Source organism: Balaenoptera ricei, chromosome 1 (genome assembly GCF_028023285.1).
Source record: "Balaenoptera ricei isolate mBalRic1 chromosome 1, mBalRic1.hap2, whole genome shotgun sequence".
NCBI classification, from domain to species: Eukaryota; Metazoa; Chordata; class Mammalia; order Artiodactyla; family Balaenopteridae; genus Balaenoptera; species Balaenoptera ricei.
Window position 1 is genome coordinate 161,902,200 of NC_082639.1, and position 12,497 is coordinate 161,914,696.

The 12,497-nt window shown below is 34.5% G+C and overlaps 1 protein-coding gene across 8 annotated transcripts in view; it reads right to left on the reverse strand.

Moving 5' to 3' along the window:
- Positions 1 to 1,056: 1,056 nt before the first annotated feature.
- RGS7 (regulator of G protein signaling 7) overlaps positions 1,057 to 12,497 on the reverse strand; it is a 584,592-nt gene continuing 573,151 nt past the window's right edge. For 4 of the 8 annotated variants that reach the window (XM_059940740.1, XM_059940743.1, XM_059940744.1 and 1 more), the window contains one exon: positions 1,058 to 1,452. In XM_059940740.1, the coding sequence (XP_059796723.1) occupies positions 1,402 to 1,452 (51 nt within the window). In that variant the 3' untranslated portion in view covers positions 1,058 to 1,401. Of the gene's footprint in view, positions 1,453 to 11,228; positions 11,295 to 12,497 lie in introns of those variants that run through there. The other 4 variants (XM_059940742.1, XM_059940736.1, XM_059940741.1 and 1 more) reach the window with 3 other exon arrangements.

Below are 12,497 nucleotides of genomic sequence, written 5' to 3' on the forward strand. Positions count from 1 at the left end.
TCTATGAATGTCTTAAAATTCAGTGCAAATATTTCCTATGTGAGAGTGTGTATGGATTTTCACTTAACTTTCACCAAAAGAATTTGTGTGGTATAGTGTATCAGTGTAGTACAGTGGGCTCTAGAGTCAGATCATCTGGATTTGTATCCCAACCCACCACTAGGCTGTGTGACTCTGAACAAGTTACTTAACCTTTCTCTGCTTCAATATTCTCAAAATTGCAGAAATAATCTTATAGGCCTGCTGTGTGGATTAAATGTGAGGATTTTATGGGCATGTGAAGCCCATCATACAGTGGTAGGTACTTAGTAAGCACTCACTGAATGTTAGTAATTACCATCATGTTCTTAAAGGAATGTGTAACCACCAGAGTTAAGAGCCACCGATCTAGGCGTTTTAGAATTATACTTAAAGAAAAGAATCTGTTCCTGAGTTGAAAAGTCACACTAAAACATAATTCTAATAAAATATGCATTTGTAAAACATAGAGATACATATTAATAATTAGAAAGACCTCATAAATAGCTCTGAAAATGTGGAAGGCCAATTTGTGTTGTTTTCCAGGGGAGCAAAAGCATCTACCTGATCCTGGGTGAGCTCCCAGATGAATCACTTTCAGTCTGCTCCTGGCTGCTGCACCATCCAAGCTTGTCTTGAAACCCTGAAATAAACTTCCAGGGTGAGAGCTTACATTGTGACTACATTTGTTGATGCTTTCTCAGCATTTTCATTTTCAATTAGCACAGAAGTCAAAAGTTACAAAAGCAACGAGATTATGCATCTTTTAATGAAAGATAAAACAACAATATAAACATTCACAAATTTACAGAGAAGGGATCAACTTTAATACATCTGGAGTAAAAGGTGTTTCATTTAAATATGGTATAAAAATAAATGCGAGAAACATTAACCAAGAATATACAGACAACAGACAAAGACATAGCTTGTTTCTGACTGTGATATATTGGTGAAATGAAACTTTCTGTGCTAATTTATTTAATAAATGTGAAGCTGTATGTACACTTATTGATATATGCTTTTTTTCCTTTTACAATTCTTCCAGTTTGTGACTGAATTTTTAGTGAACTGTGTGGCTAGAAAAAGCTTTAAGATAGAGAGAAAGGGGGGGAAAAGATTTACTTCACTTGAATCGTTAAAAAAGGAAAAGACACAGATCCAGCTTAGTACAAGGAGGAAGTTAGCAGACATTTTGAAATGGAGGCATCGAGATGGTAGAGTCCCTTGGAGATGGCAGTGCCTTAATGTACACAAAGAAAGAACAATTCAGATCCTTTGCTCATGCAACATCTTGGTCTAATGTCCTCTGCTGCAGGTAACAACAAAGAACTACAAAGTATATGCAATGACTCCAGTTCACTTTCATGCTACAAGATGATCCTTTTAATAAGACTGAACGAGGCTTGTTAACCTCTTTGACGTGAGAGATTTCCCCTGAGAAAAAAATATAAACAAGAAAAAAAAAAAACAATATGATCACTGAAAACCTGCTTATGAGTAGCATCTATTTATTGCAGCTGATTTTGTGCAAGGGTCAAAATGGAACCCTTTAGGTGCATCTTAGTTCAAACTTCATGACCAAGTTCCCTCCCTCCCTCCACCAACACATCAAACAAAATGATCCTCCCTTCTTCCGTCCTCCCACCCCACCCACCCACTTCCTCCCCACTGCAAACAGACTGATGGGTTCACAGCACAAATCAGCAAATCATAAAACATGTCCAAAATGTTCCACTGAGGCTTAGCGATGATGCAACACCTAGGTTTGCAACTGGTTATAAACATGTTACAACAAACCTTAGGAAGCTGCTCTGCAATGTGAATGCATTCTTGTTCAACTGCTGAAATTAGTGTTGCATTTATAAATATCTCGGTATGCAGAGGGTATGATTTAATTAAATAAAATGATTTTTGAGGGTGAGATTGCTGGAAACTCAAGACTGAGTCTATCCCCTATCCTATATGGTAATGGAAAAACAAACAACCAGTGCCAATTATACATCTAAAGATAAAAGTCTATTTGTTCTGTACTTCAAACTGTAGACACCTTCCTCTTCCACTTGATTTCTTCCAACCCCAATCCCAGAAAAATCCCATATATTCTGATTCTACATTTTATGTTAATACCTACTATACATATTCATTTTTTGAAAACCTGGATAACCAAAACTGTCCCTGTAAATTACAAATACTCTAGAGAGGTAAGAAATTTTAAATTTCTGATCAGAATAGCAGATCATTAATTGGTTATTTCTGTTTTATCCCTCATTGTATGTTCTAGTATAAAAATAGATGGAATTTGTACTTCTCAGAGGATAAAATAATAATGGAAAATCAAGAGATTTATTTTTTTTATTTTTTTAATTATTTTATTTTTTTTTAATATATTATTTATTTATTTATTTATTTATTTATTTATTTATTTATTTATTTATGTCTGTGTTGGGTCTTCGTTTCTGTGCTCAGGCTTTCTCTAGTTGCGGCGAGTGGGGGCTACTCTTCATTGCCGTGCGCGGGCTTCTCATTGTCGTGGCCTCTCTTGTTGTGGAGCACAGGCTCTACACGTGCAGGCTCAATAGTTGTGGCTCACGGGCTTAGTTGCTCCGCGGCATGTGGGATCTTCCCAGACCAGGGCTCGAACCCGTGTCCCCCTCATTGGCAGGCAGATTCTTAACCACTGCGCCACCAGGGAAGCCCAAGAGATTTTTTAAGAAATATAATATTTAGTAATAACTTAGTCATAGCAATAGTCTTGATTTACCACCTAATGTGGCTCAGAGTTTGATAAATGGGTGGTGTGGTTTGGGGAGAGAAATCATCATTCATGACCATATTTTGAGAAAAGAATGATATATTTAAGAAATTATTAATAATTCCAAAATTAAGCTTTCTTTACATCCTGTACAGTAACTGACAAGGCCTTTTTGTATACTTGAACAGCAGTGATGAAAACGAAGCATCATTCTCTTTTAATCGGAGAAAGGGTTCAAAACTTAGTTTTTAGCAACTGATAGTAAAAGATCCAAAGTTTAGCAAAGATCTTTCCCACTTAGCTATGCTCTAATCACTCTCTGGGAAGAAAAATATGAAAGAAAATGCAGATTTTTAACAGGACACCCTACTTTACATTGGCTTTATAAACAAAATATGCTTTGTTTCTTCTTGCCACCACTTCTGTGCCTGTTTCCTCATTCATACAATGGGGATAATAGTAGTACCTATTTTTAAAGCTTGTTGTGAAGAATAATACAAGTGAATTACTTAAAACTGTTCTCAGAACATTCTGTGTACTCAGTTTATGTTACCTATTACCTTATTATATTATTACTATTATTATTATTATTCTTTCTCATTAGGACACTGAGACCCAAAGTCACAATTCTGACTCTGAGAAGAGCAGAAAATTTCTCATGAATTGGAAGCTGAAATTATACTACTTTTAACACTCCAAACCTGAGCAATAGGTTAATCAAATAATGTTGGAATAGAAAAACTACTTTTCTATACTTGAAGACTATATTATTTCATATATTTACTACTGTTTTATGTTATTAACATGTGTGCATATATATTCATTCTGAGGCTAATGTATTTTTAGAAAGTGCTTACTGTTTCTAATGCCATTTGTGGGATGGAGAGAACCATATACTGGTTCAAGCATAAGAGTGAATTCTTATACAGTTGAGGAGGAGGATAAAGGTGTTAATATAAAACTATTTATTTTAAAACTACAGATTAATGTAATTTGGTTCAAACTATTGGGAAGATGAATAGCATAGTTACATTGAAATAGGAAGCCATTTGCAACTCAAGAGTCATTTTTCATTTGGATGGGTGGAAACTGTGTCATCTTTGTAAATGTAACAAATAGTTACATTGTTCTCTTTCTACCTTTTTTCCCCAAATATCCTTGAAGCTATTAGTATTTTTCCTGGTATAGACTTCATTAAAAGGGGGGGGAGGTAAAAGTTTAGCTTGATAAGCTGTTGTCCCAGGAGATAATTTAAAAACACTCCTTCATGGATTGAGGCCTACAGTAAACCTCGGGTTTGTGATAATAGGAAAACAGATGAACAGAAATGGGAGAACACATGTATACATCTTAACATAGCCACACAATGAAACACTTGTGAGATATGGACTCACCAAATATGTAATAAGGGTATTTGTTTTGTGTATTGAGACAATTAAAAGGCAAATTTGGGTATAACTAATAGTAAAAAGAACTTAAGTGCCCCACTCAGGGGTCAAAGTAAATAGCATGGACACCCAAGTGAGTCATCTAGATTTGAAGACCTAGATTACTTGGATCTATCGGTAAGCCCTGTGCAAATCTTGCCTTTTTCACATACTGGAAAGAAAAATACCTAGGTGCTCTCTAGTGCACAAAGAAATACCAGTTGCTCACTCTACTGGAAAATCTTAAAAAGAACACTAATCCTTTCTTGTGGGTAGGAAAGAATATATTTGCACATCAGATATTTTGTAACAATCCTTTTCAGTGTGGTTCCTTGGAGGCTGTATGAAATCACCTTAAAAGATAATCCTGCTAATTATCTTTTCATAATTTTTCTAAGTTGAAGAATCTGGGAAATTTTCTGTTTTTTTTGGAAATTTTCATAGTTAAGTTCTAAAATCTTAATTCTAGAAACTAAAAGGGCTAAAAATCCCTTACCAATAGCAGTTTTTATCAAATTGCTTACAACTGAATTCCATATGAATAATAATTATTTTTAACCAAATGACTACATTTGTGTTATATGATTTATACCCTTTCTTGTTAGATTCTAAAGGAAAAGAATTTGAAAAAGAATAGATACATGTAATGTATAACTGAATCACTTTGCTGTACACCTGAGACTAACAGAACATTGTTAATCAACTATACTCCAATATAAAATAAAAATTAAAAAAAAATAAAGGAAATAGATTATCTTGTAAATGGAAATCCATAGAGAAAGGCAAAGACAGAAACTCAAAACAAAACAAAATAAAAACTTAAGAGCCTATGAGATTTTGTAATATCTAGTTAATGGACAGTATGCTAGCAAAAGAAGCACATGATCAATTTCAGGACAAAATTAATCTGACTTTAACTGGCACTTAAGTGAATGCAGAGCCTCTGGCTAATCTACAATACAGCTACCACATAAACAAAGAAGGTTTTCTAGTGTCTCAATAAAATTTCATCTCCACCAAACCAATCCCTTCCTATCTTAAATGTTGCATAGAGATTTTGTTATAATTAGGAAAATAAAACTCCCCCAAACAAAACTACCTATTGCTGGTTCTTCACCTTCTCAAGTTAACTATCAAAAGTTATGAATTTCACCTGATTTTTAACATCTTTCTTGGTCTTAAAGTGATAACATAAAGTTGACAAAGAGCTGTGAGCCAGTAGAAATGGACGTAAAGGTCAGGCTCTTAGCTCCAGTCTGAGAGCCTTGACATGGAGGCAAATTTCCACACTCCTTTCCTGCAGACACTAATCCATAAAGGAAGTAGAGAGAAACTATATTTGCTTGAGTGACCAACTATTTGTTTTATTACTGTCATAAAAACATACAGCAGTCTTTCTGAGTCTACAGGACACTAAACAAACCAACGATAAATGAAGGGATGGATTTTTAGAAGATAGTCATGAAAGAGCTTAAAGAGAAGAATAGGAAATTATCAGCATCTTTTGGATTAAAAAACATGTTAACATCTTAACTCTTATAATTCCTACTTGTGTGTTTCTTATCATTGCCTCCTAGTCTTTCCCATATGTTGCTGTAGACTTAGAAGTATATTCTAGAATGCCATGTAGGCTCCAGAGGCCACAGTGAGAGGCTGGGACCAAGAGAGGGCAAATCTTGTCATTGACTTTCTATTGGTGTATATGACCCAGTTGTCTAACCTGTGCTCAGCCCCACAGCTGTGTAATAAAAAGCTGACTGTTTGGTGGTAATGAGATGCTGTTGGACTAGAGATAGGACATGTATGCTCTTAAAACAGGCTGAACTAAAGGATGTTATCTGTTTACTCTTTTACTCTCATACTGAAAATTGCCCTGGTTTCACTTAAAAAATATAAATGTCTTTGCCTGGGTTTCAAAATCATTCATAACCTGGTTTCCCTGGCCTTTCAAACTACCTACTGTCACTCCACAGAATGGTTCTTTGGCTGACTTTTGCACCTGTTGCTCTCTCCACTCAGGTTCTACTCACTCTTCAGTTAAACTTCTTACTCAGGTTTTGGCTGAAGTCTTCTAATTGCCCCTTAAGTTCTTCTGCAGTTTCCCTTTTTGGACTCTTTGCCAGTACTTGTACATTTTTTGTACATGCTATTTTGTACAATTCTCTAAGTTACCTGGCTTGGTGAAGCAACTGATACCTGTTAAACAATATTAATATTATAGAAGTCCCCAAATATGTGCTTGCTTTGCATGAGCTGAGTTCCTTGGCTGGAAATCACATTTTAAGAATAAGCTTCTAGAAACCAGGGTAATGAGATTCAAATGTATTGGGACAAGTTACTTTTATCTTGGGGGAGGAGAGGCAAGGTAGGATGAGAAATGGGAGCACTTGGTCACACCCTATTAAATAATCAACTGACAGAATTTGGGTCTTTTCAACTCTTATTTTGCCCTGGTTGTTCATATCAATGAAACTAACCAGGAATGTGTTAAGAAGGAATTGAACTAGGCTAGGGGTTTGGAAAGATCTTCCCTGCTTTAAATGAAACCAAGCTTCCTAGGTTAATTTGCAGGTGAGTTTACTGAATCACCGTGAATAATTTTAGCAAAACTGAAAAGTGTGAGTTTCTAGACAATTAAAGAAAGCTCAATTATTGAGATTTAAGAAAGAAAGGAAAAAAGAAAGAAAAAGAAAGGAAGGAAAGGAGGAAGAAGGAAAGGAAGGGGATTCTGTAGCTAGTTTGGAGGCTGGTATATTTAATGTTGAACGCTGGAAAAAATTCTGTTATTATGTACTTAAAAGAGATGGTTTATGAATACATTTATATGTAAGCACTTACTACTAGCTCCCTGTGTGGTTTGAGATAGAAAAAGTAAAGCCAAATACTTTCATTTCCTTAGTTAAGAATATTTTCCTGAAATAAAAAGTGTATATCCATTAGAGAAAATGAGGAAAACATAGAAAAATATAAAGAAGAAATAAACTTTACCCAAAATACAGTTATTTACATGCTAATATATCATTTTACTTTTTATATAAAAATGTTATTTTATTTTATTATTTTACAAAACTGATATTATACTGTGCATAGTATTATGGCTTATTGTGAGTAACATGCTTATTAAAATGATCATATTTTGATCAATTACCCATGTAACATATATTTCTTCTAAAACAATGTTTTGTTGAAATTCATGACATTAGTGGGAAAGGAAATCAATTTAGAAAGATGCTACCAACATTAAGGAAAAAATTACAAATCATAGAACAGATCAAAACATATCAGGGTGCGTTGCACATAATAAGGGAATGTATTGTTTCTGAAATGTTATTTTAGTCCTACACACATATAAATGTACACAAGTACAGTTTATATATACGTACACACACACTCACAAACATATATGTATTACTATGTCATATGTGGGAGGCAATAAAAAAAGATGAAAGTCAGTGCTCTGAAATCTAATTTTTAATAGCTGCATCAGGTTGATATACCTTGATGCATTTAAGGAATTCACTATTGTTGTATATACAGATTGTGTCATTTTTGGCAGTTACATGATGCAATGAGTATTCTTGTTTGTGTGTAAACATCGGAGTTTTGTTAGAATTAAATTATTAGAAGTTGAATTACTGATTGAAAGCAAGAGAAGATTTTTTAAGGGTTTGACATGTTCTGTAAAGTTCTATTCGAGAAAGTGATTAGCAATTCATATTCCTATTAACAATGTATGAAATCACCAATTTTCTTATCCTAGATATGATTATTTTAAAAACTAACCTATTTGAAGGAAAAAGTTTTTTTTTTTGCTTTTTGAATTAAACTTGGTTATTATATAGATTTTCTTTTTGATTTCTTATGTATTTATTGACTATTTGTATTTCCTCTGTTAAAACTGTTCAAGATCTTTGCTCATTTTTCTAATGACGTACTGCTCTTCTGATTATTTTTTTGCTAAGAACTCCCCATATAAACCATATTAGATCTTTGTCATGTACCCGCTCATTTACTCATTTTTAAAAAGAGTTTACCAGACTTGAGGACAGGAAGCTGCTTTAAACAAAGGTTCTTGGACTAAGTAAGGCATTTAGCAGTCTTTCATGGTATCTCTGTGGATGACACAGAAAAAGGTGTGGTTCATAACTAAATAAACAACTACCTTCAAGGTGTGCTAATTTTTGGAGTAGTGGAACTCTGTCTTCCTCTCTGTACTTTATGGCATTTTAATCAATAATTTGCATGATTAAACTGATGGAATTCTGCTAAAATGAATGTATGATGCCAATTTGCTAATCTTAGTTTAAAGACAGGGTAACAAAGAGATACTCCAAAAAATTATGTAAGGCTATAACTTACAAGATAAAACTTAATGGAAAGAAGGATAAAGAAGCAAACTTACATGAAAATTAATAAACAAACAATAAACCAAAAATCTAGCAGCAAAAGAGAGAAGATTGGGGAGATGTAATCTGAGCTCACAAGAAAAAAAATTCTAGATTTAAAGAAAATTTTAAGCCCCAAATGACCCTACAATTTGATATGGCTGCTGTGACTGGGAGCTGGGGTGGGGAAGCTGATACAATGTTTGGACTGGATTGTAAAAGTTATATATGTTCTTTCTTTCCTATTGGGCAGATGATATTTCCAATCGATGCTGGTTCGGTTACTTCTCAAGTATTGTGTTCAGTTATCATTTTTGGAGGACTATTGATTAACTGGGGTGGATATAGGAGGTGAGCAATTAAGGTGGTGAAAGAACATGAGATTATTGAATGAGAAAACATTAGAAGCCCACTTTCCCAATGCAAGGCTCACTCAGATTTAATTTGATGGTAATTTTAAGGCAAGTTTATTAAGTCTTGTTAAGTGTTCAGCTTAGTTTTCATAGAAATAACCTTTTCTTTTCACACTCAAATTTCAGCAGCTTATATGACATTTAAATAAATTATGTAATTACTATCAGTTCAATTATGGTAAACAGCTATGGGAACAAACACAATTGACTCATCCATGTAATTCAAATGCTGCTTGCAAAAATGTGTGAGCACAACTGGAGAGTAGCCAGCCTCTCAGATGTGACACTAGGTGTGCCCTTGGCATCTATCAGTGGGGAGAGTGGAGGGAATCTGTTAGGCTAGGGCAGTGGTTTTCAAAGCGTTGCCTCCAAACTGGTAGTATCAATATCACTTGAGAATTATTAAAAAATTAAAATTCTTGGATCTTACCAGAAAACTACTTAATTAGCCTTTCAGAGAGGTGAGGTCTAGCAATCTGTGTTATGAGTTCTCCAAATGATTCTGCTGCAGCTAAAGTGAGGAAGTGAGAACCACTGATCTTTGGTAAGGAGAAGTCAGGCTGCTAACTAGATCATGGTTCTTAAACTGAATTCTGAAGCGCTTGTAAACAGTGAGAGAGAGAGAGAGATTCTAACCCAGTTTATCTGGGATAAGGTCAAGGAATCTGCATTTTCCAAGCCCCTGGTTATTTTGAGATATGGGATATGGATAGTTGAACCATACAGAAAAACGGTGAACTAGATTTTAACTAATGGAAATAAAAACAAAACTTGAGAGGAGATATAATTACACCTTCAAGTAATTCAACAGATGTCTAGAGCCACTGGAATGTTTGTATTATTCTGCCTAGCTCCAGGAGACAGAACTAGGATCAATACTCCGATGTTACAAAAAAGTAGATTATTCTGAAAATAAGGAATGAAATTCTAAAAAATGGAATTGACTACCCCTGCGTTCTAAAGGTACCACATCTCTGAAACTTATAGGCCAGCAAATGCTGGATGCATACTTGTCATTGAGTCTACAGAGGAGATTCATGCAATGGCTGGGGATTGGACCTGGGGAAGTTGATGCCTCTAAATCCTTTTTCAATTTTGAGACTCCAAAAATTCATCATTTTCAATGTCTCCCAAAAGTCCTTTGAAGACTTTTAGAATTAGAAAAGATAAAGACTTCCCAATAGTCTTTTCTTTCTGGTATTGGAAGTATGTTCCTCCTAGATATTAATATGCATATTTCAAGTGAACAATCCTGATAATGGGTGCTCGTTATCCCTGTTTACATCAGCCATGTCTTTCGAGTAATTTTTCTATTGCTGATGAAATAGAAAGAAAAATCTTTAACACCAAAATAAGTAAATTGGAATGAATTGATGACCAAAAAAAATGACGGCTGATCTTTTGTTCTCCAGAAATAATGGTCAGTGCAATTTAGAAATGGTGTTTTAAACTTCCAATAATGACCACAAGCTTATTTTAATAATGGTAACTTCTGGACGTTGGAAAACAACAGTGACAAAAACAGCAATCAAAATGTGATGCACAATGCAGAGGATATGGGATTTTGCCCAATCTGGGCTTGCCTTATGGTACCTGCCAAACACTTAAGAAAACACAGCAGTGTGTTTGTTTATAAACAAAATATATCTAAGTCTATAAACATGTATGCAATTTAGATAAAGATGTCTATTGTCTAGCTATTTTAAATCACCCATTTTAGAGTTGTTGCCTCCAAGTACTAGCATAAATTATGGAAAAGTAAAATTCACACCCATGGCTGGTCATAAATATAAAAATGGCTTTCTTTTCTGAAAAGTGTTTCATAAAGGAATGCTAATGAACACATACAATGGGACACGTGGCTTTAGAATGGAAAACGGCAAATGAGATGGCTTGATGATGATATGGGGTTGCTTAGTAAGTGACTTCATATCTAGATATAATTAACATATGAATGTATTTTTAGTGGAAATTAAATTTAGACATAATAATCCCAATCTTTATCAACTTAAGTTCCATTTATATTTTTCCTAGCTATGTAAAACACATTTATAAAAAGAATATGCAAATGTATTGTCCTCAGACTATTGATGAAATTCTATTTAACTGTACGTAATTCTATTAAATTCTATTTAACTCAGTGAGGTAATTGAGATCAATACTGAGATTGATAGTTGACTGTCTTCAAATACTTGACAAATATTGTAATGTACACAAGCATACACAAATATTCCCCATCTTCTTGCTTCACTCAGCTACAATTTTTTGTCATAGTTGAGTAAAACTTCAAGTTCATATACTGTCAAATAAAATAGAAGTGATAATGTAAAATAATTTATTAACTATTATATAACTCTTTCAATTCCTAATTGAGACAGTCTGAAGTTTATTTTTCTACTATCGACACTCCCAGTAAACTTAGCTCAAAAATACTGTAGCCTATATGTAAATATACTGGTGCTAAAAGTTGTACTCTTCCTCCTTTACTTCCTCTATCTCATTGCCCAAGTTCTTGGCATTATCATCAAATATGAATTAATATAGTAGCTACTGATCCTATCATGTCCTCTTATCTCTAGGTTCTCCTAACTTGCCTTCCACCTTCATCTTCTGCATATATAAAATGGCCCATTGTTTGGATCCAGATTATGAGCTATCTTTTTGATTACCTTATTCTGTACTATATTCCTCTAACTGGAAGTCTCCATGGCAGTCTTGCCTGGAACACAACTCAATTTGTCATGTCCTTAGACCCTCTTTCTGGTTCTACCTTTGTTCTCTCTCTCCTTCAGGGCTGCTTACCCCAACTATTTAATAAGCAGATCTCTTGCTTAAGCTTCACTCTTCTTCCTGCCTACTCTGTGTTGCTTTAAGGAAAACTTTCATGATTCACATGAGGTAAGCTGGTAGGAAACTAGTTCTGTTCATTGAACAGTTAACTTTCATGAGAAGAATGAACCGACTAAGGTATACATGTTAGTGACTATTATTTCTTCTTATTATTAACTATTATTATTATTTATATTTGTCATTACTACTATTATTAACTTATTATTATTACCTACTAGCTTCCTATTATTTTTTATTATTTATGTATTCTTAACTAGGGAGAAGGTGCCTGACCCCCAATAGGTGTTCAATAAGTATTTTTTTTATTGTTGGATAAAAGAATCCAATAATGCTTGGACACATGGGTACTACTGGGTTATAAAATTGTTAAGTAGAGCCCCCAGGGTGGTCTCCAATTATGCAGGTAGCTGGGGCCTCATGACCACTGGCTTCAACCCAAGGCCTTGGGTACATCAGAGCAGTGCTTCGGGAAATACTATTGAAACTTCTGCCTCTGGCATATATAGCAGCAAAGGGGGAAGTTTACCACTGGGGGTTGTCTACTCACCAGCCTCAAAACATTCCTTAGGAGCCTCCAGAGTTGTACTGGATGATCTTTGACCAAAAACCACTATACAATTTATAGTTTATAGAACTTGAGTGGCAACTTAAG